At 49.2% G+C, this 25954-nt stretch overlaps 1 protein-coding gene across 3 annotated transcripts in view; it reads right to left on the bottom strand.

Moving 5' to 3' along the window:
• Tmem108 (transmembrane protein 108) overlaps positions 1-25954 on the bottom strand; it is a 279477-nt gene that overhangs the window by 5664 nt on the left and 247859 nt on the right. For all 3 annotated transcript variants that reach the window (XM_075964817.1, XM_075964818.1, XM_075964819.1), the window contains one exon: positions 7772-9169. In XM_075964817.1, coding sequence (XP_075820932.1) covers positions 7772-9169 — 1398 coding nt within the window. The remainder of the gene's footprint in view (positions 1-7771; positions 9170-25954) is intronic.

Raw genomic sequence — 25954 nt, 5'->3', positions numbered from 1 at the left:
TGACTACCCAGTGAAGACAAAATGGCCAAGTGAGAGAGGCTGATTTAGTCCCAGTGATGGCCTCATAGAAAGGGAACTGGCATCACAGGGAGGAGTTAGCCACATGCAGAATGGGCAGTGTGTTCTAGGATTGGGGACCAAAGTGTGGACAGTCCAGGTGTGTGTGAGAAAAGGAGCAATATGGTAGGGAGTGTGTGGGGAGGTAGAGGGGAAGCCAGGGCAGGGTTGAGAGGTGTACCTCCGGGCTTGGGGCAGGGAGGCTGCGTGCATTTGGCAGACACTCATAGTTGCTGCAATGCTGCAGTGTGTCAAGCAAGGGCTTTGTTCATCTGGTGGGACAGCTCCCCAGCACCTGCCGCAAAGACCAGCGTGCCTGTTCAGGGCCCCACTCTTTGGGGAGACAGCAGCCGAAGCAGGAGGATGACAGATGCATTAGACAACCCCCCAGGCTCATTTAAAAAGATGTGTACACGCAGTCATAGAGGTTTTACATTTCAGGGACATTATCGACATTGATTGCTTTAAATTTTCCTTCTGACCTCAAAGAGTCAATGGGAAGAGTCCATACTTTTCAGATAGAACAGTGGTAATTTTATCGATAGGCTTAAGAGCAAATCTGGATGTGAGGACTCGGAAGTTTCTGGTCTTTAACACCTGGGCTCACCCTGCTGAGGGGACAGCAGCACAGCTCTTCTCAGATTGCCCTCACACCGTGTGACATGTGACCCCTGTCTGTTCAGTCTCTGAGACAAGAGTCCAGGAGGAAGGCGTGTGCATGGGCTCTGTTGATGAACCAGGTGCAAACAGTGGCTTTGGTACGGTCCAAAGGAGCATCTGAGGTTGAAGAGGTGGGGTGCCTTGTCCAGACTCACACAGCAGAATGGTGGTATGTCATGGGGGGGCAGCTAAGGAGGGGGTAAGTGTGTACTGCCTAGGTTCACCAGCACCAGAACCTTCCACAGCGAAGGGGAAGAGTCAGGGCTGTATGTACCTGACCAACATGAAGGTGCCCAGCACCTCAGTGTCTGGGAATGGGGGCTCAGGCTGCTCTGTTCAGAGGCCAGCACCAGGGGGCAGCAGAGGGCCAGCTCCCTCGGAAAGTCCAGGGGTTTGAGCGATGTAGCCCTGAGCACACTGTCAGGATGCAGGGCAGCTGCAGAAGCTGGCGCATATGTGAGCTGAGATCTCAGAGCCCAGGCTCCAGCCCTAGGGGCTCCCTGGAACATTCTGCCACTTTCCTCCCCACCACTGGCCCTCTGGAGATCATCTCTAAACAAGGTCAGGAGGCAGCTTCCATTTCCATTTTGTCACATCTGCTTTGGACAGAAGGACTTCCTTCCCATTTGCTAGGCTGGCCTCTAAAGTGTCTTGAGAAGCCCTGGCACATGGAGGGGACTTCTGAATGGGATCATGGGGATTCAGACACTGGCTGGCATCAGATTGTTCGAGTTTTGTGGATCTGTCTTTCCCCTGAATCCTTCTGAAGCCCTTTCTTCACTGCTTGAAGGAAGGGGCAGAGGCACTTCAAAGCCCAATGTGGAAACAGCACAGTTAGGCCACCTTTTCATTCTGCTGGGAGACACCATGGTCTGAAGAACACAGCTGGCTGTCACGGGGCCCTTTCCTCCCCTTTTGTTACCTTTATCCCCTCATAGCCCAGTCTCTGCCTCTTGAAACATCAAGAAGGAAGCAGTTAGGGCAATTCACGCTAGTAAAGCCAACTCCCTACAGAAATAGGAATATTCAGAAGCGAGGACAGAGGTTTTCTCAGCTCTGTAGAAACTGGAGCCCCAGGGGAAGTGGGGAGCTGGCAGGGACAAACAGCCACTTTTCTCTTGCTGGCCTATGAGGACATCTGACATCACATCACACACTTCAGTGCCAGTCTGCAAACGGGTGACAATGTCCTCAAAAACCACGTCTCTGTGGAAGGGGGGCATCGGTGCCTTGGACCCACAGGCAAGCGAGCAAGATCAAAGTGGCAGAGACGGCCTTCGAGACTCCCAGTCCTGGGGCGAGAGGGATGTGGGATTTAGAACCCTGACATTAACACAATGCTCACAAACCCAAGTAAGTCATTCGACCTCTTGCCCTCTGTGCAGTCCACATGTACCTCCTGCATGCAGCAGAATTCTGCCCAGTATCTGGTGATTTTTTTCCCCCTATGTTATTCTTAGTCTGAAAAGCAGGGTGTTGAAATCCAGAGAGATGAACTTCCCAAGGCCATGCTGCCTAGCTGGCTGAGCATGCTCACTGCTGTTATGGAGTATCACTTGAAGGTATGTTACATTTGTTTATGCTGTGGAGCATTTGTTTAATGATGCAAAGATGTGTTACATTCTTTCATGTTGCTTTTTTTTTTAACTCTGTGAAGCTGTGTTACTTTGCTTGTCTAAAACACCTGATTGTTTAATAAAGAGGTGAAAGGCCAATAGCCAGGCAGGAGAGAAAAATAAGTGGGACTGGCAGGCAGAGAGAAAAAAAAATGAGAAATCTGGGAAGAGGAGATCAAGGAGCAAGAAAAGGAGAGGAGGACACCAGGGGCCAGCCACCCAGCTACACAGCCAGCCACAGAGTCAGAAGGAAAGAAAGGTATATAGAATAGAGAAGGATGAGAGCCCAGAGGCAAAAGGTGGACGGGATAATTTAAGAAATAAGCCAAGTTAAGACTGGGCGTTTATAAGTAATAAGCTTCCTCTGTGTATTTATTTGGGAGCTGGGTGGTGGGCCCCCTCAAAGAGTAAAGAGTAGAAATAACCAACTACACATTGCTGTGTCTAGGATGCCAGACTGCAGCTGCCTCTGAAGCCTGTCTGTGCAAAGTGTAGCAATCCTGTCTGTGGGAGGTGTGGTGGCCTCTGTTTCTCACGAACCTTCTACAGGAGAGCTGTAGACAGATGCGCTGGGCTCCAGGAGTCAGGGGCAAGGCTAATACTCTAGCTCTGCTTGGAACTTTGAGGTCAGTGGTCTAGCCTTTTTTATTCAAGAGAGGAAAGTACAGCCGGGACTTAAGTAGTCTAATACGCACTCAGCACTATGGAGTTTACAGGCCTCTTCAACCCACGCCATCCGGGAAGAGTAAGTGAAGACCCCTGAAGTTAACGTTGACCGAGACCACACACCTTGAACCCGGTTTTGGTAAACTTCAAGTAGATGCTTATTGTCTGTCTACTAAATACTAGAGAAACACACAGTGTGGCCTTAGAAGTCCTTTGTAAGCTACGCAGTGAACACAGGGTGTGAGCCATGTATCCATTTAGCCAAAGAACCAACCGCTTCATGTCACCAAAGGCGACAGACACAAAGACTCTACAGGGAATGAGTGGGGCTCCTCTGTCCTGCAGTTCTAGAACAGCCCTGAGAGTGAAGCAAGCTCTCTTGGCTTCCCCAGGAACATTCTGGGACAGGAAGAAGAGTCACTGGTATAAAGTTTGAGTCCTGGGTACTGGGTTCACATGACAGGACCTTGTGGGTAATAAACCATGGTAATCCAAGCCCACAGGTCCCCCAGGAGACCCATCCTTTTCCAATACCTGCTGAATTGCCAGATGCTGGGCCTGTTGGAACATGCACTGTAAATCCCCAGGAGGCGAAAAACAGCCACCCCTCCACACTGCCATTTCTTGAGCATCTTCCCCACCAGACTCTTAAGTGCATGCATGGTCCAGATTTTCATGGGGCCTGGAGGTGGCATTACAAGTGTGGAAAAGCCCTGCCTACATTCTACTGCCCCTCCAGATTCACCAACATCCCTGTGTCTAGGCCATGATTCCCAGATGCCTACATCGTGACTGACTATGGCAGGGGTACAGAGCATGCTCAGTCCCTTAGGCCTCCCATTGGCCCAGGAGAAACACTCTGAGATGGTCCAGCCTCATTATTTCCCATGGCATGAGGCCTGTATTGCTGCATATGGTTTGTCTTGCTTGCTCCAGCTCTTCCTGGGTGTTTTATAGTTGTACTGCCTTGCAAGCCTGATTCCATCTTGGTGCCTCCCTCTTAGAGGGACCTGAACGAACGCAGCAGACACCTCTTTCGACCTACGTTCTGGTGCTTTCTCTTCTCTTGGATAAGTAAGTCCACAGCAAAGAGAGGTAAGAGCTGGGTGTGTGGGCAGGTGTGTTTGATTCCAAAAACCATTTTTAGGGCTGCAGGGCACGCCATAAAGTACTTGAGTGGCTGCAGACGGGGCCTGGGATGGGTTTCAGCTCCTGTGCCCTGGATATAAGCCCATAAGCCCAAGGAAACTCGTGGCTTAGTGTCTGGCTCCTTATCCTGACATGTGGGAACTGGGTGTTTAGAAGTCTAGCAGGGGACACTACCTTGAAGCCCAGAGGTAGCATTTTATCTTGACAGGGTTATGGGCAGGATGGCAATCCATGGACAACCCTGCCTTGCTGTAGCCACCTCTGTACCTTCTCCTCCCATTGGTCCATCATCATAAGGAGACCAGGAACCCAGCCACACTTCCTTTGGGTCAGTCTTCTCTGCTGCTTGGTAAGAATCAATTTAACCCAAGTTTTCTTAAACGGTAATGACAAAGCCATTAGGCTCTGCAAGTAAACATTCTCTCTCTCTCTCTCTCTCTCTCTCTCTCTCTCTCTCTCTCTCTCTCTCTCTCTCTCACACACACACACACACACACACACACACACACACACACACACACACACATACTGCACATATAGGTATATGTCTGAGTATTGTTAACATTCATTGAACAACAAACACAGCAAAGAATCATGGTCCCTATAACATGTCATCCTTGGAATATTACACAAATGGCCCAGAGTCTAGAAGAAGCCCTGTTTGGGGGCAAGGTGCATTGCTAAGGTCAGGAAGCGGCTCTCCTTGGCCCTGTCAGGTTAAACTTGGATTGGTGATGCAGCATGCCTGCAGTGTCCCTGACTTCTTTAGCTAATCCTCCCCAAAGCTCCAGCCTTCTCGTGAGGGTGGCTGGGAGACAGGCCAGGAAGCTCAGCGGAGCCTCCAGAGGGTTCTGTGACAGCTCGGAGCACCTACTGGTGAGCAGTGACCAATGGCAGGCCAGAGGCTGTGTGTTCTATGCATCCTGATGGTGGCAGCAGAGACCTGCGTAGCAGCCACAGGGCTCCTGGCCCTGGTTCGCAGTGGCCTGGAGCCAATCAATTTCAGTTCTCAGCACATCTGAAACAGAGTTGGCAGAGAGTGTCTGGCAGGGCTCAGGAGACAAAGCACTTCTCAACCCTGGCACACGGGTGCCCTTCCAGCCACTGGGAGGGCTTGTGATGGGGAAGGAGGGTGAGTTGCTGACCCTGCATCCATGTGCAGGCTCAGAATTCGCTCTTCTCATCACTGACTTCCACTAGAACCAGGGGAAATCACCCTAAGACAAGCAAGCATGGGGTGGAGAAAGCACAGCTACGGTCAAGTCCCCACAGCTCCGCACAACCTGGCTTGTCTCCTAGCCCCTTCGCTAGAGGCGATAAAGTCTACATTCACACTTTGCTACCAGCTAGATTGCTGGGAATACTTGACAGTCTGGCAAGGGATGGGATCCACTGTGGGGTACAAAGACAGTAGGGAAGGTTGGAACATGGGTCTTGAGGAGGAGCTCGGCCTGTGTGGTCCCTAGATAGGTAGGGCAGGACTATGGAACATCCCAGACAGGTATTTCTGTGAGCAGCACCTAGGGCTCTGAGACTGGACAGGTACTCTAAATATTCCCTGGTTCTGGTCAAGGATTGCCCATAGGACACAGGGTTGATGTAGAGGTGGCCAGGACCCAGGTAGGAGTGAGGGACTCCCTGTGCAAATGCAGAAATGCCAAGAAAGTAGGCCCTGCTGTCTTTCACAGTCAGGGGGCTAAGAAAGTCCAGCATGAACAAAATCAGCTCTTAGAAAGGGTGTCCTATCCCAGCCCCCCAGAACCTGAAGGCTCTTGTAGCTCTGAATTATCCTTGAGATGCAGTTTGAGGCTGTGTCTCTGTTCCTGCCTTGGTTGACATCAGTTTACCAACTCAAGGGTGGAGTGTCGGTGATGACCAAAGCCTTCTGCCACCTCGGCGCTGTGTGTACTTGTTTATTTTGTGTAGACAGCGTAGGGATAGAATAAAAAAATACCTGGAGCTCTGACTGTAAACTAGAGCATCTGAGACACTGGGAGATTATTAATGTGAGAAGTAATTGCTTTTCTATTATCTGCTTATCAATAGTGCTATCTTTTCTCCATCTCATCCCTCTTTTAGAAACAGGTAAGAACAGCTTAAACATTACATGTGTTCCCACCACAGACAACAGAGCTGCCCCCATGGAGCACAAGACATCGCCAGCTTTACATGTTCCCATGTGCAGGGTCCTGGAGCAGGAGTGCCTTTCCAGCCCTGACACAAGGGTTTTCAGCAAAGCTGGGAGAAGAGGCGCTTCAGTGAATTGACAAGTGGAACCTGGCCACGGTAAGGGCCTAAGCGTTCTGTGCTGGCCTGTGACGTGAGGGAAGGGTGGCATTCTGGCTTCACAGCTTCCCTGTGGGAAACTTCAGGGCTTCATTTAAGACCAAGGTTAGTTCATAGGGTGATCGAAGTCTGATTAGCCAACAGGCTCTGTTAGTGTGGCTGAAGTGGTCCCCGCTGACTTTCTTGGTATGCTTGAGCATGTATGGAAAGCTGCACTTCTAGGGGACCAGGGATAAGGTGGTGACCATTCAGAGGTGGCAGATACAGCAGGTTTGGGCAAGGCAGTTCTATGAAGGAGACCCTGAGGGTCACGGATGAGGAGCTTGGGCCAAGAATTCTGTTCCCCAAAAGCCAGACACCCCAGTGCCTCTGGGATTGGGGTGAACACCACTTAGGGACTACAGGGTAAAAATGAGAAGGCAGACTTGAGGCTCTCAAGAGAGCTGGGCAGAAAATAAGTCAGAGAACAGGCTGTCTGGGGGACTGAGGAGCACGCGGTGTGAGGTAGGGTAGGCTCAAGTCCTGTGAAGATCCTCTGAGGACAGAGTGTGACATAGAAAGTCATAAAGGAGGCCTTAAGGTTCTGAGAGACCCTGTATAGTGGGTTCTTGAACATCTCCTGACGCCTCCCTCTCAGAGGGACAGGATGCTGCAGAGAGATGCTGGTTGTCATGGAGCAGAGAACTATAAGGTCCAGAGGACACAGAGTACACATGACTATGAAGGGTAAAGCAGGCTGGGTAGTGTAGGGATGGAGAAGATCTAAAGTCTGCGGAACTCCGAGGCCTTAATTCAGCCCATGCATTGAGAACTGTGCGTTGGCCAAGGCTGATGGGATTTCCCAGCACATGGAAGCTTTGTCTCAGGGGAAGTGGGAGAGAGGTGGAGGGGAGAGGAAAGACAAGGTGGAGAAGTGGGGAACGACAGTGATAATTTTTCCACCTGTAGCCCGTGGCCAATTGCCACCCATGGTACCCAGTTTCTTGACACAGGGGGTACTCAACAGAACTCTAGACAGGAAGGACCGATGCTTCAAGCAAGGGCTGCAGCCCTGCCACCCACTCCCTAACACCTGGATGCTAGGCCAGCCAAGTCTCTTAGATAGCCTGGTGTTTCTATAACATGTGTGGCTAGCCAGCTCCAAGAATTGGGGCTTTATGAGCTAGGGCCAGGACCAGGAGGGATGGGTGGGCCATGATTCCTCCCGTGCTGTCTCATTTGCTGGGAATCTGGACTTTTCTGCAGTTCACTCCGTGGGGCTACCCAACTCAAAGGGCAAGAGGATCTGGGGATGGGAAAGCTGACAGACAGAGGAGGGAAGAGAGCTGGGTACTTACAGCAGGAAGAGATGGGCACACTGATAGCCAGGATGACCCAGGCAATATCCATCTTGCTCAAGCAGATGGTGGCTCTGTGCTGGGGCTTGTCCCCTTCAGCCATGTGGGAGATGTTGCCCACTGTTCCTGGCTTCCAGGTCCCAGCAGGGACCAGGCGGTTGAGGAAGTTGCCTGTGGCTGTGGACAGCACTGTGGAAAGGGGTCCCGGTCCCCTGTCGGTTGTTGTGGGGGAGGCCTCGTCCTTCTCCTCAACTGGAGAAACAGTGCTTTCTGAGACCCCAGAGGGCCAGGTTGGGGCCTGAGGGGTTGCTGATGCTCCCTGAGGGATGCCCTGGGAAGGGACTGAGACACTGGCATCAAAGGCAGCCTGGGTGGGCCCCGTGGCAGCCGTGAAGACCCCAGAGCTGGCAGACAGGGGTCTGTCAGTGTCAGGGGTGACAGCAAGCCAAGAGTCACTGTGGCTAGGGCTGTCCTGCACGTCACCATGAGGGCGCTGAGAAGGCACTGGGGCAGGCTGTGTACTGGCAGGGACACCTGAGGCTGCTGTGGCATCCGGTTCCCCTGCTGGGCTGGTAGATGTGGAGCTACTCCCCTGGTTGGCTCTGATAAGGCCTGGCTTGTCCTTCACGGGTACCAGGGTCGTGGGAGGAACCCACAAGGTGCTTCTGGGTGCTGTGGCTGGAGACACGGTCTGGGGCTGCGGTGAAGTGGAGTAGCCCCAGAGTGGGGTCCTGGTGGTAAGAGCGGAGGGGTCTGGCTCCACGGACCCCGAAAAGTTACCCTTGTAGATCTGGAAAATTTTCCCCAGAGGACGCTTCTGCCCCAGGTGTGTTGAACTCTGATTTCGTCCCCTCTGGCCTTCCTTCCTTGCTGAGTGGCCACTGGGTACAGGTAGGATAGGACGAGATGAACCACCAGCCCCCTTCCTGGAAGAGCCTGGGGGTCTGGGGGGCCTACGAGTGGTGGCCCGTGGGGACACTGTGGGGCGGTTGGTGGCTCCTGCTGGCTTTGTTGGCAGGATGGTGGGGGCAGCATCCCCTGGGGGGCGGCCCTCTGAGTGGGAGGATGTGGTTGCCATGGCAGCTGGAGGGGAACCTGTGGGCAGAGGGCTTTCAGGATGGGGGACGGCAGCTGTCACAACAGTGGATGTGGTGTCTGTAGGAGGCTGCCTTTCTGGATGAGATGCAGTTGTTTCCATAGTAGCTGTAGCCTGCGAGGTGCGTCCATCAGGTTTGGGGTTCAGTGTCACCACGGAGGAGAGTCTGGTAGAGCTGTGAGGGGCTGTCACCATGGTGCCTGGGGGGCTGCCTGAGGGAAGGGTCTGCAAAGATTCCCTGGGAGATGGTTCCTGGACGGCGAGTACCAGTGCTTTGGTCAGTGCCAAGGTCAGGAGAAAGCCTGGAGGGGGAGAGAGAGAGGAGAGCGGTGAGGAACAAAGGTGTTACTCACAGCCAGGCCATCCTCACTGAGGACTCTGAGGAAGCCCTGGGGATGCAGGAAGGCTATCTGGAGCATTCCTCAGGCCACACGGGCACCCTGGCACTCTGAGCCATAAGAACTGCATGTACAGCCGGGGAACGTCTCCACAGAGGAAGGGAGGAAGGATGTTACTTATCACAAAAGACAGCAGCACCAGGTGATCCTGAGGCAACCAGACCATCCAATCCCACCCTTTCTCCAATTCCCACCAGCCCTCTGCCTCAGTACACTGTCTTGGAAGGGGAGGGGGAGCCTGGGAGGCTTGTCACTTCTATGCCACCCGCCAGCCACAGCTGGGGAGTAGTCAAGGCCAGCCTGAACCCTGAGCCACTCAGAGCCAACTGGGGGAAGGCTTGGGTGGGAGAGCTTACCAACTCCTATTCCTTTTCTTGAACAAGAACACAGTGCCAATGTCAGCCCTCTGCTCATTCAGATTTGCTTACTCCACACTTCCCTTCTGGCACTCTAGAGTACAAACAGGGCAGACCCTCAAGTAAAGCAGAGATGCCTTGGTGCCATAGGGGCAGGATGGGTAGAAGAGGGCATGGGTCCAGAGAAGGGCAATCAGAGCTAGCTTCTCTAACACCATAGTAGAGTCTGGGATGGAAAATGCTGAAGAAAGACCATTGGCTACTGGGGGTTTGTTGTCAAGTGCTTTTCCCGTGGTTCCTCCTATAGCTGAACTTGAAGTCCACATTGGTACTGCTTGGCCTTTTTGAGTAGAGGAGCCCTTCTAAACAATACAAAGAGGGCTGTGTAATGATGGATGCCAAAGTTTATTGAGAAAATTCAAAAGCATAAAATCCCGTGAGTTTGAAAGCCTTCCTAAATATAAATGATTATAAAATTGCAGCACCTCCGGGCAGTGCTGGTGCACGCCTTTAATCCCAGCATTCAGGAGGCAGAGGCAGGTGGATCTCTGAGTTTGAGGCCAGCCTAGTCTATAGACCGAGTTCTAGGATAGGCTCCAAAGCTACACAGAGAAACCCTCTCTTGAAACCCTCATCCTGCCCCCCAAAAAATCACAGCACCATGTGCCAGTAACCCTATGGGATCATTGAGATCATGGGCTGTTGTAGCACACAGGTTAGGGAGAGCTGGTCTCTGTTGGTGATGGGTGGCGGGACACTTTGAAAAAGCCTGATTCTGACTTCTTAACACCCTTTGTCATTCTTGGACTTCTTTTCAACCCCATCTAGACCCCAGAAAGAAGTTAGAGATCTGACAACTCTTTCTACATGTCACCATGCTCTAGAAGGGCAAGTGGTCACACTGGTGTTATGGGCAGGAAAGCAGCTAGCGGTGGGAGGCAGGGATTCATGGGAGTTTGGTGGAGATGGTGGGCTTTGGCTAGCCTTAAGGAAGCAGAGAGGGAGGAACTCCAGTGTGCCTGGAGCACCATTCAGTGTGTGGTGGGTTTTGGAATAACCCTTGAACCTAATATTCACAGCTAAGCCAGTACTGGGGAGGTTGGCCGGCCTCGTTTTTAACAGAGGCAACAGTGCCTACTGTCTCCAGGGCCAGTGGCCACCCTAAGCAAGCCAGTTTCCTACACTTTCATTCACAAGTCAGCCCACACACTTTTGCAGTACATTCTGCTCATTCAAGTCAGTCCTGTAACCACGCTAACTTTCACCCTAGCAACCGCAACCACGCTAACGTTCAACCTAGCAACTGCTTGACAGGGTGGGAAATGAAGGCCCAGGGAGGCAAGGGAACATGTGTGAAGTCACACAGTCTCAGAAGCATGTGGAACCAGGGCTGTCTCTAAAGCATATGCTTTTCCTAGTTAACTGCCACCAGTGATGCAGGGGGAGGCAGAGGCCCATCAGCTGTACGCACGGCAGAAGCAATATGCTGCATTGCTCCGATCTGTTCAGGGCTATTATCCCAGCCCCATAAACTCACACCTTGTAGCCTGCCACCATGGGGGGTGGTCCCTGGTCGCAGCAACCTTTGATGTGCGAGGAACACTTTGCTACAAGTTGGTCTCATGACCATTCAGAGCTGAACTATTCTTCCTCTCCCCTCAAATGCCAGAATCTCAGAATGTGACTACTTGGAGAGAGGCATTCAAAAGGGAGATTCAAATGAACAGAGGCCAATAGAATGAACCTTAACCGAATTTGACTGCTACCCTTCTAAGAAGAGATGGGTCTCCAGGGTGATACCAGGGGCATAGGCGGATCCTCTTCTGAGGGCAGAGCAGCCAGGAGGAGGCTGTCAGTCATGCAAGGAGAGGTTCTCACCTCTGCTGCCACAAGAATCCAACCCTGGTACCGCTTTGATCTTGAAATCCCAGACTTCAGAAGTTTTAGGGAAATAAGTCTTGTGTAAGCCATTCAGAGAGTGCTATTTTGTTAAAGCAGCCAAGTACAAACATTTTGTACTAGAACCCTCTGAAAGGGAGGAGATGGAGAGGAAGGGCATGTGGGTAAGTGGTTTACACTGGGAGATGATGTGAGGGTCAGCCAAGGGGGCTGAAATGGTTGAAACAGGGAAACCTGACCCAAGAGAAGCTGTGAGCTGATGGAAGTGCCCCAATCTTCCTGGGAGCACCCCATATCATGCGCCTGAAGGAGACTCCCCCAGACTCTCACCCCTACTTCTTGGGTGCTCATCCTATCCTTCATACCCTTTGGGTATCACAAGACTGAGTTAGGGAGGTCTTCAGTCCAGGGACTGGCAGGCCAGAACTATGTCCATTTGGTGGCTGCTGCTGTCGCTGGAGTTAACATTAAGTCCCCCGAGGACCGCTGAGCTGGAGCACAGAATGTATCTGGTAGTCACAGCCCTAGAGCCAAGGGCATAATATTGTTTTGGCTTCAGAGTCAACAGCACAGAGTTTGGGAAGAGGCACAAGCTAACCCCAGGGACAAGCACACAGTGGGAAGGAGACTACCTGGCTTCCAGGAGAATGTTAGCAGATATCTAGAACTAGGCTTATGTTTCCCTGGGGTTTAAAATGGCTAGAGCAAGAAATTCCCCCGATTTCCCCACCAGGAGCCTACAGATCAGATCACCCCAGCCAGACCACTTGACTGGAGTTCCTGTAGAATCTAGTTGACTGTCCTTACTGCCGTTGCTCTTTGGGTACCAGGCTCCCCAGACATTTACTTCCTCCATCATGTATTTATACTCCAATCTTTGCTGCTACACATGCATAAATTTATTTCTGGGTGCCCTGGGGCTTTGAGCTTTGGTTAATATAATGAGGGGCCCTAGAGGTCACCTACACCAACCTCTTCACTGTACAGAGAGGTGACCCAGAGGTGTGGTGCGTGCAACAGCACTTGGCTGGTTGGGGAGTGTGCTCTGAATTGAAACATGCCCCGAGACTCAAAAGACTCTGGGAGCTCCTGACGCTTAGAATACTACCATGGCACTTCCCCTGGTTGATGCGAGTAACAGATGTTTGCTAGCAGAGAGGAGACTTTGTTGGAACCTGCTGGGGAGCTTCAGGGACTCTGGGGGTGCTCCTTTCGCCGAGGTGTGGCTTTGAATGACACACGGTCCTGCCCAGCGGTTCACCAAGCTAGCTTTGGGGGGGAATCATTTCTTTGGCTTGCTACTGTGCCCTGAATGGGGCCACTAGGCATTTGTTCTTGTCTCCCCCGGAAAAGTCAAACAACAAGGAGACAGCCTGGATCAGAGCCATTATTTTAAAAATAAAAAATTTCATTTGTATCATAAAATAGCTACAAGGGTTGAACTGTCCAGCTCCTTCAACCTTACTGTCACCTTGGGTATGGAAATGAGACAAGAGCTTACACCCTTTCTCCTTAGCACAAAAGGTTAGCAAATGAAGGCTGTGACGTGTACTGTCACAGTGGCTGTGCAGGGCCTTCAACCAGGGGCTCCGCTAACACATGCAAATTTTCATTCAAGGCCCTTTGTACAGGTCCACACATTCCCCCCTCCCCACAATCTGGAGTGACTGCCTCTTTACATATCATTTGCATGGATTTGCATAATAGACTCTGGAGCCTCTGATTCCAAATATGTAAGAGTCACTAAAACTAAAATCTAGCTTGACATACTTAAAATGTAGAGCCAAATTTAAAAAACGTGTCAGAGTGAGGATAAGTATGGGGGGATGGGGGACAGTGGGAGCCCATAGACTGATGGGTGTCCAGATGTCACAGGAAGGCCGCCTCCTCTCTAGAATTCCCACACACATGTCATCTCTGAGGATGGAGAGGGCATCCTCCTCCTGTGTGCTTGGTTGACTGCCCACAGTCCATATTGGGCACTGGCATCTGCATCTGGCACAGGCGAGGAAGCGTCTGGAAGTGCAAACCTTTGCAGGCACATCTGTCCTCGTGGCATCTGGACAGGGGTGCTCTTATTAGCTCCATGCTGCAATCGATAGAGAGAAACCAGAGGACCTTGTTGGTAGCCACACAGCAGAGGAATGGTGAGCTGGGATTCAGCAAAGCCTGGCTCTAAGGATTACATTTCAACCACTTCCGCTTAACATGCCTTTTCTGTTGTTTTTGTTGTGGCTGAAGATGGACACCCAGAGTCTTAGGCACATTAAACGAGCTTTATTTCTGAGCTCTCCTTCCCACCCTTAACTTCTGCTTGCCCCCTCCACTCTGCCCTCTACCGTCAAAGGCTATGATTTACCATCTTTGGGAATTCATTTTCTAGGCTTTTTTTTCCCCCTCTTACTTGGAAACTGTATGTTTAAAGTCTGTATACATTGATAGTTCATACAAGCAGTGTGATTTAATTTCCTTATTATTTGAAGCATCTTCTTAAGTGGATTCTCCTTACATACCCAGTTGATAAAGCAGGGTATTCCACCCACTGCCTTTTTAATCCTACCTCAGGCAATCAGAGGTGTTGGAGCTATGTCCCATAACTGGCAACTTGGACGGACATACCAGGTGCCTGATGTGGCTAAGTCACGTCTGCAGGTTCTGATAAGTCCTTTTCCTTTAAAAAATGGCAACTCTTTCCTTTTCCGATGAGCCTAGCCGGGCATTTGTGACCACTTTGCCTGTCTAGGTCAGAGCAGAGAAGATCTCATAGCTCCTGTATTCTCTCAGTGTTCGTCTTGTATTAGGAGTGTGCGGTGTGACAGGAATTTCTGAGGCCTCAGCCAGGCATCAAATGTGACAGTGAAGAAGCCTGCAGGACAGCCCTACCCTGGGCTACCACTGGATCGTCACCACCAAGGAGACGCTAATGAATGCCACCTAACAGAGTCCAGTCAGCCCTCAGATTTGTGAACAACTACGGCAAAGCACTTTCTTACAGTTTTAAGCCTATTCACAGGCGTTTTTATTTTGATTTCTTTATCCCTTTGAGACAGGAGCTCGTTAAGTAGCCTGTACTAGCCTTGAACTTGTGATCCTCTTGAGTGCTGGAATGGATGACTGTGTGCTATCACCCATGGTGGGTATTTTCACTTTTCAAACTAGGACACAGTATAATGGTTTAAAGGGTCTGCCAAAGTCTTGCATCATTAACTTGCAAAGCCACAGTACTGGGAAGCTAGCCCTAAGAGGAGGCATTTGGGATCAAGGGTACAGCGTTCAGGGGAGTAGTAGTCACATTTGAGGGAATGGGTTCCTTTTAGAACGATACATTGGACGCTTTTTTCCCCTCTTCTCTTGCCCTTCTCATGGATGGAAGAGCATGCCTGGATACCAGCTCTTGACTTTGGACTTCCAGACTCCAGAATGCTGAGGAAACTGTAAGTTACCCAGCTGGGGCAGCACAGAGTATACTAGGACATTTGCAGATTTACATTCTGCATCTGGTGCCCCTCTTACACAACCAAAGTGTGCCTCTAGAACAGCAGGCCAGGCCCCAGCTGTTTCCTTCGTGGACAATGGCCTACAACCTTGCCTAGAAATGAACTTCCTAATTCCAAAATTTTCTTCTACTCAGAAAGGGTTGTCTGGACCCCTTCACCTGATAAGGCAAGGACCCCCAAAGTAAAATGACTTAGAGTAACCACAGCTACACAGGGCGGTTAGAAGGGGAAGCAACTCAGGCCAGCACACTGCCTGGCTAAATCCCACTATGCTCCCAGCTCTTAGGGCTTTTTCTCAGTGTGTTTCCAGGACTCTCGTGTGCTCTATTCTTTGAATTCCAATGGTTCCTTTTATTTTAAAAGCCACATACAAACTCTAGTTCTTTGGAGCACGGTTTTAACTTAGAATTAGGTTTGCATCATTGAGTTCAGGGGGTCCGGTCACTGCTCTGAAGAGGTGCAATGCAGGTCTCTTGACCTTGACTAGGAGCCAGTAGCCCAAATCTTTGGTGCTTCCCCTTCTCTGGGCAGCCATATTCCACAAGCTCCCTCCCATCAAGTCGGGCATGCATTCTTAGGGCTGGAGTTCTGCTCAGTGCTCTGAACTAACTGGGACTGTCACCTGGTGGGTTCCAGAAATGTCCAGAGATCATAGGTTCAACAGCTGGACTGATGGGGTCCGTGACTCACTGGGAACTGCTTCCCAGAGCAGGCTCTAGAACACAGGCAAGCAAGAAAACCATGTGAGTCGGGCTTGCGTGCCCTGACACACTTGTGGCCTCTGGCCAATGTGAGTTCATCTTGTGCTGTAGCTCTGGGAGGCTGACAGATAACAGCTTCCTAGTCAAACATGTATGTGATCATGCAGGAACATGTGTGTGCTCACAATCACATACATGTTCATGCCTTCTCATTTCTCCCTGCTCCTTCTGACCTCACACACACAGAATGTAGCCCCCTTTCTTGGAACAAGAAACAGACAAGTATGATAAATTTGTAGGTCATATTTCCCCCATCATCTCCAAGTGATCATATGGTTGGTTAAACCATTTGTCTAAGATCCAAAGGGTTGCCACATAGCAGTTCAGGATAAAACCTCAGGCTCCTTTGATCCTAGATGCTCAAGAAAGAGATCCTGAAGATGGAGGAATTTTTGATTCAGAAAAGTGTCCTGCATGAGCCGAAGAATGTAAGATAAAGACAACATTGTTACTGAGAACACAACCATTGTTATCAGTGACTGTGATTTGAAACCCCATGCTCTTGAATGCAGCAACACACAGGTAACTCCACAGCCTTTTATCTTCAGCCTTTGGTTATCCGCCCTTTATTCTGATTTGCTGGGAAGTGTGTGTGTGTGTGTGTGTGTGTGTGTGTGTGTGTGTGTGTGTGTGTGTGTGTGTGTGAGAGAGAGAGAGAGAGAGAGAGAGAGAGAGAGAGAGAGAGAGAGAGAGAGAGAGTGTGAACGTGAACCCTGTACTCTCTGAGCTCATCTCTCTGAATGGAAATAGCCAAGGCTTGATCTACTTCCCATCTGTGCTCTGGCTAAACCACCAGGGTTGGGATGGTGTCAGGTTCAATGTCATAGTCCTCCTATCGAGCTCAACAGCTGAGCTAGAGTAAATATTTGCTGAAGAATGAGACCCTTTGAAATCCCTGTCTGCAATGGAATTTCTCTTTTCCGTAAGTGACCACAATGGCACATCTAAACCTGCTCATTCTTCTTCAAAGTGATGTTGGTAAGCCCCTCGAGAAGGCGGTCTTTGTTCCCTCTCATTTGGCTGAATGACCTCTGAGGCTAGACATGTAGGGTGTGGTCTTGAGGTACTTACTCTTAGAAGCCAGTGAGCAGGATGTCTGGAAACCTGAGCAGCTCAGAAAAGGGATAACGTGGAAGGGAACTGAGGCAGAACCCTGGCCTTCAGGTCTAGTGAACTTCTAGCTACCAGCCAGCATTACATACTGATCAATAGGGAAGTGGATGTCACCGCTGTAGCCAAATCACCCAGCTAAATCTTTGGCAGAGACAAATGACCCCCTTTTCAAACTCCAGTTTTATGAATGGAATGAGGAATAAACTATAGCATCAGTCCTATGTTTAAGAATGTTGCTAGGGGCAACAGTGAGTGAACTAGCATCCCCATGTGGTGTGGTATTCAGTGATCATCCTGGGTTTCAACACGGGGTGGGGGTGGAGAAACAGGCATTAAAGGTCTTCCTTCTGCCTGCCTCTTTCTAAAGCATCATGATTTCTGTGATAGATACAGGTTCCTCCCACCCCCAAAGAAGAAGAAAACACAGTACAGTGTCACAAAGCTATCACCCAGGACAGAATAAAGCTGGAGGAGACTGGTCCCTGCAGACTGAAGGTGTGGTACTCCCTCCTGTTCTAGAAGGGAGTAAAATCAGCTGAGGGAGCATGTTCTGAGCGAAGGGGTCCCTTGAAGACTTCCCAGACAGTGAGAGTCAGAGGTAGATGGATGAAGAGGTCAAGGCAGCCTTTAATAAGATTACAGGATCATCAATATTCAGGAGACATCTTGTTGACATCAGAGGAGAGAAAACAAGTGCTGAGAGCCCGTGGCTCTGTCCAGTTAACAAAAGGGAGGCCAGGTGGAGTCAGGGGAAGGTTAGAGGAAGCTGTCAGAGTTCCAGGGAAACAGGAAAAGCCCTGGGGACTCAGTGTGCAACATGTGACCACAGCAAATGACATTATTGTACATTTCAAAATAACCAAAAGAAAAGGATCAAATCCCGGATGTGCTGGTGCACACCTTTAATCCCAGCACTTGGGAGGCTCAGGCAGGTTGCACCGTTGAGGCCACCAGGTTCTATAGGGAAACTGTCTCAAAACTAAAGTATAAATCTCCAAGTCAGTCAAAAACAAAGTAAGACAGCCAGGCGTGGCACAAGCCTTTAATCCCAGTACTCGCTAGGCAGAGGCTGGTGGATTTCTGAGTTCAAGGCCAGCCTGCTTTACAGAGTAAGTTCCAGGACTACCAGGGCTACACAGAGAAATCCAATCCAATCCCCACCCCCAAAGCAAGACTTTCGAGAAAATGTCCCCTGTCTTACAGAGTAGAGCAAGAGGATTTCAGCCAGGAGATCAAAGTCAACACTGGTTGATGTGGGGGGGGGGGGTGTCTTCTGTTTTGTGTTGATTTCATTGGTTAATAAAGAAACTGCCTTCACCATTTGATAGGCCAGCCATTAGGTGGGTGGAGTAGACAGAAGAGAATGCTGGGAGGAAGAAGGCAGTGAGACAGATGCGATGAAGCTCCGACCCAAGATGGATGTAGGCTAGAATCTTCCCGATAAGCCACCACCTTGTGGTGCTACACAGATTATTAGAAATGGGTTAATCGAGATGTGAGAGTTAACCAATAAGAGGTTAGAACTAATGGGCCAGGCAGTGTTTAAAAGAATACAATTTGTGTGTTGTTATTTCGGGGTGTAAGGCTAACCATGCAGGAGCCAGGCGGGATGAAAAGCAGGCCTGCTCACCTCACTACAACTGGTCATGCTAGAATCATGACAGTTTACACATAGTTATGAAAATCGGCACCTTGCCTTCTCAGTTTGCTCCCTTAAACCTATAATCCCGGTGTGGTTACAAAAAAAACACCAGAAAAGTCCCAAGTTGAGGAACACTTTACCAATGCCTGGCCTATACTCCTCGGAACTGTCAGGGTGGGGCCAGTGGGATGGCTCAGTGGGTAAAAGTGCCACACAGCCTGGTGACCTGAACTCCGTTCCTGGAACCCACAGAAAGGTGGAAGGAGAGAACCAACTCCAACTCCCTAACAGTTGTCTTCTGATACCACACACGTGCCTCACACATACACACAGAGTCAAAAACCATCATGTCTGTGTGGAGCCTAAGAATCATGAAGATTAAATATAGTTGTGGGTTCCTGGAATGGAAAAAGAATACTAGGCAGAATCGAGGGACAGCGTGGTGATAATGGTGCAGCCCATGGTTTTATTAACCGTGACAAACTATGCCATGCTTTAGGAAATGTAGACTCAAAAGGCAGAAAGTAAAAGCAATGTTCTCACACGTTAACAGCCAGACTGTGCCTACAAGGACCCATGATGCTTCCCTCAGACAACTGCGCCCTAACTCCTGATAAACCATGGCACCTTACCCAAAGGGCCAGCTTCAAGGAACAAAGATTTCTACTGTAAAACTGAGTGCTTACAAAGACAGAGGGGCCACTTCTCTCCAGATGCGGACCCCACACAGGTGTCTCACAGGATAAAATCGACCATCCCCAATACTAGAAAGATTTCTACCCCCCTCTCAGCGGTGCAGGCCCTGGCTGGGAAGGCACCTGCTGCCTTCTTGCTTTGTGTTCCAACACACGTTCTTCCTCTTTCACTCCTTTGGTAAATTCTTTCACTGCCGTGTCACTGGCCTTCTAGATACTGGCTTGTGTCTGAGGAGACTGAATACCAAACATCTAGGAACCTACTACGGAGACGAGAGTTTCCTTCTGGGCTCAAGGCCTAAGCTTTCAGAAGGCTTTCATCTTTGTTGGGGGGTGGGTGTGGACAGCTAACAAGATTACTCCTCCAAGGGATTCCCCTCAAGCAAGGGACAGGTCTATGGGATGTGGCCAAAACGAGGCACGGTAGAAAGACAGGAGAAATCAAACAGATGTGGGAAGAGGACAGTGCCTCATCCTAGGATCTAGTTTGTGTGCCATGTTGGCTGAGAGTCAAGGAACTTCAACACAGCTGGTAACATCAGCATCACCCTTGAAGCTGGTCTGTGCTTTCTGCGCTTGGTATGTTCAAGTCACTTGACACAAGCCAGAGCGGTTTTGGAAGAGAGAAACTCAGTGGAGAGAATGTGGTACATTTTCTTGATTGATCAGGGAGGGCCCAGCTCGCTGTGGGTGGTGCCACCCTGGGGCAGGTGGTCTGGGTCTTATAAGAAAGCAAGCTGAGCAGGCCATGGGGACCAAGCCAGTAACCAGCACTCCTCCAGGCCTACAGCTTCAGTTCTTGTCAGGTTCCTGGCCTGTTTGAATTCCTGTTCTGCCTTCCCTCCGTGATGGACTGTGATGTGGAACCATAGCTGAAATTAACCCTTCCCTCAAGTTGCTTTTTTTGGTTATAGTGTTTTTATCACAGCAACAGACACCCTACCTAAGATACTGTCCTAAAGACACCCCAACCAGGATACTAAAGCAATATCATGCTTACTGAGGGCCACCTGTTTCACAGCTTCAGCTGTATTAGCGCTCCATTCTCATCTACAAATCTAGATCACACACCTTGTAAAACTGCCTTACAGTATCATTTACAGTAAGACAAACCAATAAACTGGCTCATCTATTTCATGCTTACTAGTTTTTGTGTGGACATGTATATTCATGCACATGAATGCACGCCACAGTGTGCATGTGGAGGTCAGAGGGCAACCTTGGATGCGGGTCTTTGCCCTCCACCTGGCTCCTGTGGATGCCAGGTTCACGGTCCCGTAAACTTCTGGGGGTTCTCCTGGCTCTACCTTCATCTCCTGGCAGAACTCTCGGATTACAGATGTTCACACTCTGTGTCTGGCTTCTATGTGGGTTATGGGAGTTTGAACTCAGGCCCTCATGCTTGCCTACTGAGCCATCTCCCTAGCCCTATTTTCTACTTAAATTTTAAACTCTACTTACTATCAAAACTTTGCCTAGCCTTTAAATCTCGTTGTAATTACATCCTTTGAATAATGTAACTTAAAAAGCCACAAAACTGCCCGTGTGACGGCTCAGTTGGTAAAGGTACTGGCCACCAAGCCTGACAGCCTGATTTTGATCCCTGAGACCCACATGGTCAAAGGAGGGGGCTAACTCCCATAAGCTTTTCCCTGGCCTCTACACGTTCTCCACGGCATATTCATATCCATATATGCATATATAAAAGTATATATAACACAATAAATGTAATAGACTACAAAATCACATATACCGTAATTGAAAAGACATGTGAAGTCTGACTCTCTTGAGAAGCCCACACCCATGTCTCGTGTCTCACTTTTTCCTATGTGTCTCTAACTTCATGTCCCAGTGATTAGAAGTGATTAGATCTATAGTATGAACTATCCTGTCTCTACTTAACAAGCATATTAACTTTGCTTCCCGTCGCCTCCTCCTGAAATTCTTTTCTGTGGCACGAAGTTCTCACTTAAGTGAGGGTCCCTAGTGGTGGCAGTGCTGGGCTCTGTCTCCTTGCTACTGCTGACACGAGCATCTGGCTTAACAGGTCAATATGTATGCTCCCTCAGAGACTACAATCACATCTTGGGATGTGGTCCAGTAGGCTCCTTCCTCCATGACTCCCAAAGCCTTTGTGAAGTCCTCGGATGGCACCTGTTCCTAGACACTAGCCTCCCCCTACCCCTAGCTTCAATTCTCTAAACACAGAAGGAGTGGGGAAAGACCCAAAGCCATGGCTTGGTCAGACTCGAGAATCTTTTCCCTAAGGCAAACACTAGCCTCATGAATTGGGCCAGTAGTGTGGCAGCACCTTCTCCCAACACCCTCTTCCTCCCCAAAATGTTTGCTGAAGAGAGGGGAGAAGGCTGGCAGCTGTCAGGTTGGTGGCAAAGTCCTGGAGGAGGCTGCAGGTGGAGTGACTACTTCCTTTGTGGTCACCAGGTCCTGAGCCCCCAGGCTTCCCCTGAGTGTTGCTTGGCATTCTCACATGGTCCTGTCAGGCTGGCTGGCCCTGCCTGCCACCCCTGCTGAGGGGTCACCGCCTGCTACAGTTTGTCTGGAGCAAACACAGCTGTGTTTCCTTGTGCCGTGATTCCATTCCCCGCTTCCAGGCAGGATGCCCATACCCCAAGGTCTAATTTCTCTTTCGGGCATGAGCTGGATCCCACAACTGAAATTTGAAACTCAGCCTTCCTGGCTGTGCCCTCGTGGGAATTAAAGCCCCCCTTCATTTTCTCCTTTTTTACTATCCCTTCTCAAACCCTTACAATGACCAACATGGATGCCATCGTTGATGCTGCATTTCCATTTAGGGAGCATCTGCTGTGCCCAGAATTGTGTCAAACATTTTCATTATTCATCTCAATCGTCACAAAATTGGAAGACAAAAAATCTTAACCATCTCCCGCTTTCACGTATGTCTGTAGGGATGACACATCTAGGGATTTTGGCACCTGAAAGATTCAAGGTGAACTTGGAGGTCGTTTTCTGGTGGAAGTGGTAATGAATCACCACGCCGAATTGAAGAGACAAGATCATCACACACAGTAAGGAGAGCACAATCAGAGATGGTATTGGAATAATTCAGGAAGTCTGACTGCAATTCAGAGTGGTTCTTGGGTAGACCCCATAAAAGTTGGAGGGAACCCAAGGTAGCTTCCTGGGAGTGAAGATACCCGCGTCCTCTTACTCTTAATGACCCCCCCCGACTTGTTTGTATTTTCACTAATGCAGTCAATAAACAAAGCATTACGTTGAGGGGAAGGGCTTTTTGTTTCCAAGATAAATCTATTCTGATGTCAGCCATGGATGGTGCCCGTCACTTCATTCCCTGCCAATGACAATGAAATGCAAGTTGGAAGGGGGATTTTTAGCATTTGCTGAGAAAGGTATGTCTATCCGTTGGGAAGTCATTTATGGTATATGGTGTGTGCAGAACAGGAGTATGCAGTACTGGGTTCTCACAATGGCCCCAAGTATGTTGCTTTTGAAAACTCATTTAGTGTTCATAGTACTTTGTGAGGTGGGTGCTTCTTTCCTTAAAACTAAGGTTCAGGGAAGTGAAGGATTAGATCAGGGTTACAAACTCAAAGTCTGAGCCAAGGTATGCACGTCTTCACACATAGGTGTGGGTATCTACGGTTCTACTCTTCCTTCTCTGTCTTCTATCTACAGAAGCTGACAGCTGCAAACCTCTGTAGGGTGATGCTTGATCACGTCTCAGTGAGCTCCCCACCTGATCCAAGAACTCAGATCAGCAAGCCTTGGAGGTAACAAGTGGATGGCCTTGGATCTTGCAGGGTTAGACTCTCTGAGGCTGACTCATTGTCTGGCCTGCACTCTAGGCACAGATTTAAAAGTTCTGTTGGAGTTGAACCCAAGACAGCAAGACTGTGATCCAAGCTGAAACACCTCCCTTGAAAGACTCCAGCCCTACACTGAGGCTGGCCCATCAGAGATGGGTCCTTGGCTATCCTCTCTTGAAGACATTCTCGCTAGCAGTTGGAAGGTGGCTGCCCCCACTTCTAGTAATGGGACTGAGAGGTTTCTTGTCTCTGAGATGTTCCTAATTGATCCTTTCCTACACGGCCCCCCATGTCTTTTCACCGAGTCATATCCCATTGGCTGACCAAGTTTGGGGAAAAAAAAATCATCATTGTCCTACCACCCCCTCTCACCGTTTATCAGCTGGCATTTGCTGTATGACCTAAGCATCACCTGTTGCGTAGTGACACAGAGGAGTGATGGTCCCTCTCTGTCCTCCCGGGAGTAGTGGGGCCCTAGGAACACGGCTGCCCCTGACTGCAGTGATTGGTTCAGATCTCTTTTCCTCTCCCACGTTACTTGAGCTCTGTGTGGTTTAGTTTCCTTGCCATAAGGTGATGCTAACCATATCCTCACTGTAGGCTTCCTGTAAGGATCAGAGAGCTATTGTATAAGGGATCTGTGACACTGCCTGGCACCTGGTGATGTCAGGGTCTACACTCTTCAGCAGGAGAGCCACTAGCAACACGGGACTAAGCACTCACAATGCAGTTATATGCTATGGGTTATAAATTCCGCCTCAATTTTGAAGAGCTAAAGTATGAACATAAAGGAATATTCCCTCACATTGTATATTAATTAAACACTGAGATACCAACATGTTGGGCATTCTGGTACATACTAATTTAAATACACCACTAAAAGTAATCTTCCTTATCATGTATAATTTAAAATTATATTTGGAGTTTATATTGTGTTTCTATTAATCAATGTTGGCCTAAGTATTTGCTTTAAACAACAAGTTAGGGCATCAAAATCACCATAGCTGGGGTTGTTCCGTCATGGAATACTTCTAAGCACGGTCACCGACAGCATCAACGGCACCTGGAGATCTATGTAATAAACACCTCAGTTGTTAACGGATTAAGTTAGAGGCCAACAAACTCCAGGTGGTTCTGCCCTCAGGAATTCAGAATTAGTTTCTGGTTCTGGGCTCCGCTGCTGTGGCCAGGATGGGGCAGGGTTGGGGAGCCACACAGCAGTGACCCTCAGAAGAATCTGACAGGAACAAGCAAGTGCCCCACAGCCAATTCCTATCCCACCCTGCCTGGCTCCTTTGGATGTGACTTTTTCTGGGTACCATGCCCTCTGGCTGGCTGGCTCCCCTTCTCTCTGCATTCTTTTAATCTAAAGCACGCCAAGAACAGATGGAACGGAAGGCCGTCTGCCCTTGGTAAGATTAATTTGCATTTGTAAAGCATGACCTCAAAAGACATGCTTATGATTCCTGGTTGGTCCTGTGTTCAGTGCAGACGGAATGAGGGGCAGCCAGGCAGCTGAGGGCAAGAAACTGAGGGAAGTTGCAGAAGCAGGAGGCAATCCCTGACAGAGGGCGGGTTCCTGATGAATCTGCTTCCTGGGGACATTGCACGCCCTGGGGAGACTTGGGGAAGCAGTTGACATTCACATAGTTGTTTCCTACTGTGGATTTATGATATTGTTTTCTTTTGAACTTCTACTGAATGATGTATTTTAATTGGTGAAGCCCAAATTCTGCCTTTGGTCTTCAGTGAGGTTACCAAGAGGGAGATGAGTCCAGAAAAGAGTGTGCACGGAGGGATGGATATGACCACTGGGAAGTGAAGGACTTGATCAACCTGACTATTTGACAAAGGTGCCAAAACTGAGGCTGAAGAAAGGTGCTTCTTCATGGGGCTGGGTGAGCTGGATGGAAGACTAAAATCATCTTTCACCCTGCACAAAAATCAGTTCAAAGCAGAACAAAGACCTGAAATATTGAAACTGCTGGAGGATAATATAGAAGAAACACATTGAGATAGGCATAGGCAAGGAACTTCCGAATAGGACTCCAGTTACCTTAGGAAATAATGCCAAGGCCAGACAAATGTGATACTGTCACATGAAAAGAATTCTATTACCTTCTCCAGTGCTGTGGCTAAATACCTTACAAAAGCAACTTAATAAGGCAGAATTAAGAACTCAAAAAAAAAAAAATAAAAACCCAAAGAACAAATAATCCAATAAAGAGGCAAATGAGAAGACAGTTTCCCATTTACCTAAAAATGACAAGTACATGAAAAAATGCAACATTTTCAGCCACTGGGAAAATGTAAATGAAACCTATGTTAAGGTGTAATTAAATTATGCTAATAAAAAAGGAGAAAGAGTACCACATTTAGATTTCATCTCACCCTAGTTAGAATAGCCATCATCAAGAGAACACAAAACAAATTCTGGTGGTGTGTGTGTGGGGTGGAGAATTGATACAGGAAAATTTATACACTGTTGATGGGAATATGAATCCATCTGATCACTACAGAAATCAGCAAGGATGTGTCTCAATGAAAGGCAGGACTACTGTATGATCCATCTGTATCACTTATGAGACACCCAGACATCAAAGCCAGCTACTGTGGAGCTATTTTCAGACCCATGTTTATCACAGCCCCGTTGGCAATAGATGGGGCATGGGATCCGGCTAGGTGGTCACCCACCGATGAAAGGGTAAACATCCGTGAACACACATGCAGTGGAGTGATGCTGAGCCTCAGGGGATGAACTCAGGTTATTTTCAGGAAAATGAAAGGATCCTCAAGATCCTACAAGATGAGTCAAACTCAGAAAGGCAAACCATATACTTTCCTTCACTGTGGAATCTAAATTTAAAAAGGACAGTAAGTAGGAGGAGGGCTATTTGGGAAGAGGAAAGGTAGAAATAAA

This window comes from Microtus pennsylvanicus, chromosome 3 (genome assembly GCF_037038515.1).
Source record: "Microtus pennsylvanicus isolate mMicPen1 chromosome 3, mMicPen1.hap1, whole genome shotgun sequence".
NCBI lineage: Eukaryota > Metazoa > Chordata > Mammalia > Rodentia > Cricetidae > Microtus > Microtus pennsylvanicus.
This window is presented reverse-complemented; position numbering and strand designations above follow the sequence as displayed.